General features: G+C 46.5%; 1 protein-coding gene across 1 annotated transcript in view; it reads right to left on the reverse strand.

Moving 5' to 3' along the window:
• The window catches only part of ARHGAP42 (Rho GTPase activating protein 42), an 80,749-nt gene extending 77,214 nt beyond the window's left edge, over positions 1-3,535 (reverse strand). The window contains exons 1-2 of the mRNA XM_008056121.2: positions 3,449-3,535; positions 1,218-1,319 (exon numbers count right to left, since the gene is read on the reverse strand). Of these exons, the coding sequence (XP_008054312.2) occupies positions 1,218-1,319; positions 3,449-3,535 (189 nt within the window). The remainder of the gene's footprint in view (positions 1-1,217; positions 1,320-3,448) is intronic.
• Positions 3,536-4,274: the final 739 nt, after the last annotated feature.

Genomic DNA, 4,274 nt, shown 5'->3' on the forward strand with positions numbered 1-4,274 from the left:
GACAGAGTAAGACTCCAACTCAAAAAAAAAAAAGAAAAGAAAGGAAATGTAGTAGTGGATAAAGGCATTAATAGTTTCCATCTACCAGGCCCCTAATATGTGCCTGATAATACAAAAGCTGTTTTACTTATGCTATTTTATTTATTTTTGAGTGAGGGTCTCTGTTGCCCAGGCTGGAGTGCAGTGGCATGATCACAGCTTCCCACAGCCTCAACCTCCTGGGCTCAGGTGATCCTCCCACTTCAGCTCCTGAGTAGCTGGGACTACAGGTACACGCCACCATGCCCAGTAATTTTTTTTCATTTTTATTTTAAAGATGTGAGGCACAATTCAAGATTAGGTACGTAAGTGGTCATCATACAGGTAAAGTTTAGGCCTCCCTTTGGTCCCCCCTTCACCTGGTTTAAGATCAGGTACCCTTATTGATGTTTTTTTTTTTTTTTTGAGTTGGAGTCTCACTCTGTCGCCCAGACTAGAGTGCAGTGGCCGCTCCCGGCCACCGCAGCCTCAACCTACTGGGCTCCGGTATCCTTCTGCCTCAGTCTTCCGAGCAGCCGGAATTAAAGGTGTGCGCTACCACGCCCGGCTAATTTTTTGATTTATTGTAGAGATGAGGTCTCGCCTGCCCAGGCGGGTCTCGAACCCGCGGGCTCAGGCAAGCCACTCACCTCAGCCTCCCAAAGTGCGGGATTACAGGCTGAGCCACCGAGCCCGGCTAGTTTTTTTTTTAAACTATAGTCCGCCCCTCAAACGGTCTGAGGGACAGTGAACACGGCCCCCTGTTTTAAAAGTTTGAGGACCCCTGACCTAGAAGCACAGAGAAGGAGCGGCTGAGGAGGCTCTGCCTGGTTCTGGGGTCCCTGTCACCGCCTGGGCGGCAAGAGGGAGCTGCAGGCCACCTTCCACAAGGAGTCCCCGCAAGAATTCCCAGCTCACAGCTCACTCCAGTGTTCGCCTCTTCAAAGATGCCCAGCAAGAAGGAAAAGAAAGGGCCTTGTTTTAACCTTTCTCTAACTTTCACTTAGAACCGCTCGTAATAAAGGTCACAAGGTGTTTTAAGAACCCGCGCATGGTAAATGCTCAGTGAAGTTCGCGATGGTTATCGTTATCCTTTGATGAAATAGCAGCAGAGGTCGTGACACTTCTGCCCTCGGAAATTCTGACTTTACATGACTTCACGTGAATGCTTTTTCCATATTCCAGTTGGAAAAGCTTACCTCTTGCAAATGAGACTCCTTCTTCTTTGCAGACAAATTTAAATGCTTTTCAAGGATGGAGTAGTATTTTTCACTCTCCTTGTCAAATTTCTTCTTTCCATCCTAAGGGATGACAATAACGACAAAAAGGATTCAAGTCAGAGAATCCAGAAAACCCTCTTTTCGCCCTCCTCATCAGAAGCCCCACACAACTGCTGAATAAAGGTGCAGTGAGAGTCCCAGCGCAGGGCTAAACCTTCCTTTAGCGGCGCAGGAAGAAGGAAGTGGCACGAGGCATTTGAGCGCGTGCTCTGCTCTCAGAGAAGCTTTCCACCCTGCGGGGGCCACGCGTATGCACACCCCACGGCCAGGCAAAAGCCCTCTGGAGGAAATGGAAAGGTACTGTGGGAGGGGACCAGGCTGGCTACGGCCACGTCCTCCGAGAGCTTCCTAGTTGATTCCCAGCATGAGATCCTGATCCAGTGGGAGTCAACCAAGAGAAAAATGACTTTGTGAGGCTGTTTGGTGATTTGGATGAGTTAACATAGAACGAGTCCAGGGAGCCACTCACAGAGACTCTGTTCACAGAATCGTATTGTTTCCCAGCCACAAAAGACACCTGATATTTCCAGCAGCTCGTTCTTGACATGGATGAAAATAGACTTTTAAACCTGGTAGCTTCAAACAAGTAAATAAGAAAGTTCAAAATCAAACAAATCACAAGGAGTAACAACCTGATCTGTATATGCTGAACAGAACTCTAATTACTGATCTTTATTCCTGAAATGCTGGAGTTTTGGGGAGAGCGGGGAGGGGGAGTCGCTGCAAACAGGCTGACCTTTTTATGACTTATTTTTATTTATTTATGTATTTGCCTTTTTGAGCCTGAGTCTTACTCTCTTGCTCAGGCTGGGGTGCGGTGGCAGGCTTACGGCTCACCTGGGACGACAGGCAAGCACCAACACACTCAGCTAATTTTTCTGAGTTTTTTCTAGAGACGAGGTCTTGGTGTGTTGTCCAGGCTGGTCTCGAACTCCTGGGCTCAAGCAATCCTCCTGCCTTGGCCTCCCAAAGTGCTGGGATAACAGGCCTATGCCACCATGCCCGGCCCAAGCTGACCTTTTATGAAGAAGGGGAATCACTGCCTTTTAATCTCTGCACGTGCTTCCATGGAAATGCAGGTGAAGTCTTACTGAGAGGGACAGAACATACCTAGCCATGTAATCTTCTCCAGCTACAAACACAGTCCCTACCAGGTATGCGTTTTCCAGTTGAGTCCATATGAGACAAATAATAAGTCACTGCACTCACACTTTAGGTTGGCAAAGGGCTGTTCCTTCCTTTTAGTTCAGTGTTTCTGGAATTGCAAACTCTGGATCACCTGAATCAGTGTCAGGTTTTTCTAAGTTTGTTCAAAATGCAGATGCCCATTTTCCTCCACCCAGAGATTCTAGAACTGCTGTTTTTTAACAAGTTCTATCATTATTATGCATAATGCTTTGTGTCTTGCATCAATAGGGAAGGGGTTACTTAAAAATAATGGATGGATGGATGGAGAGGTGGGTGGATGGTTGTTAGATGGGTGGGCGGATGGATGGATGGATGGGTAGAGGAAAAGAGGAAGAGAAAAAGGAGAGAAAGGAAGCAGAAGGGGAGAAGAAAGATCTCTGGAATAGGCATAGGTTTCCCGCTCTTCTGAAGTTATCAGACCAGGTTGACCTCTCAGGTAATGCCATTTTGATCCACTGGCACTGCAAACTTTCTTCTCAATTCTAATTCCAGGAACTCATCATCACCTTTTTCCATGTGCGGAATTTTGGAAAGGGGGCTGGTAAAATTAAGTTGAAAGAGAGTGCTGTGCTTTAAGAGTTCAAGTCCCTGTTAGACCATGTGAGAAGTACTGAGATGTTTGTACTAGGTGTTATCTCTGTAGACGAGGGTGAAAAGAGTCAAAATTCTCAGAGAATTTTTATTACCTAAGGAGGATATGTGACCCTGCAAGGAGAAACACGGCTGGAAAGTAAGTGAAGCATCTCTCAAAAAAGGCGTGTCGAGGAACCCACAGAACGCAGAGCGTCAGAGCCAAAGAGAGCCGGAAAGCCTGAGGCTTGGGCTAGGAGGGGCCTGTCCTCTCCTCTGTTGGAACAAACACCCAGGTGCACATTTCATCTCATGACCCGTAGACATGACTCTCTGACCTGGCATTTCATGCCCACAGCTGGCCTGCAGCCTGTCTTCCCTGTCAATCTCACGAGCACTTCCTGAGTTTTTGATTCAAGCGTTCTTCCCTTTTTCTCTCCGGGCCGTTCCCTCTGACACAAACGCTTACTTCTTACCATTTCCACACATTCAACTTATATCTCCCCTTAACATCCAGCTCAGATGAGCCGCTGTCAACTCTTTCCCCTGTGAGTGTCCGTATAGCGTTACATATGGGTCTCATGGCACTCACAATCCCCTTCGAGTGGAGATTTTGGGTCTCCTCCCTCCACCTCCATGGACCTTAACATCAAATATCTACTGACTACAAATATGTAATGAGCAAGTAAAATTCTTCCTCTTCCAGAGATGGCCACCACAGTCCCTCAGGGACATTCTATGTGTTTGATGGAATAAGCGAAATCAGTTAATAAAATCAAATTGCTAACAAAGTAGTAATATTAACCAGCTTACTCCATTTTGTTTAAAAATCATCTTAGTGACCTGCCTGACCTAAGAATCAATGACTACGTGTGATGACAGCAGCGTTTCCATGACCACAGACCCCCAGCTTTGCCTCCTTTGGGCAGGTTGGGCAGGTTATGCTGACTGTTGCCTGCTGACCATTCCAGAACTCCTTTGCCATAAGTTCCATGTGATCGTGTGCTTTGTTAACTGAAATCAAGTGTTACGCTTTGATATTTTCATAGTTGGTTCTTATATTGTTAGTAACCTAACCAAGGTAACTCCATCGTATAAGGATTCCTCTTCCTTGTCTCTATGTAACTACCTTAAGCTATAACTTAATGGCAGAACTCCAGGGGCTTTCTGGGCACTGGCCAGACCTAGGACATGAAATTCATCAAAGCTCCCTGACAA

This window comes from Carlito syrichta, unplaced genomic scaffold, assembly GCF_000164805.1.
Source record: "Carlito syrichta isolate Samal-C Ts95f unplaced genomic scaffold, Tarsius_syrichta-2.0.1 Scaffold302228, whole genome shotgun sequence".
Taxonomy (NCBI): Eukaryota; Metazoa; Chordata; class Mammalia; order Primates; family Tarsiidae; genus Carlito; species Carlito syrichta.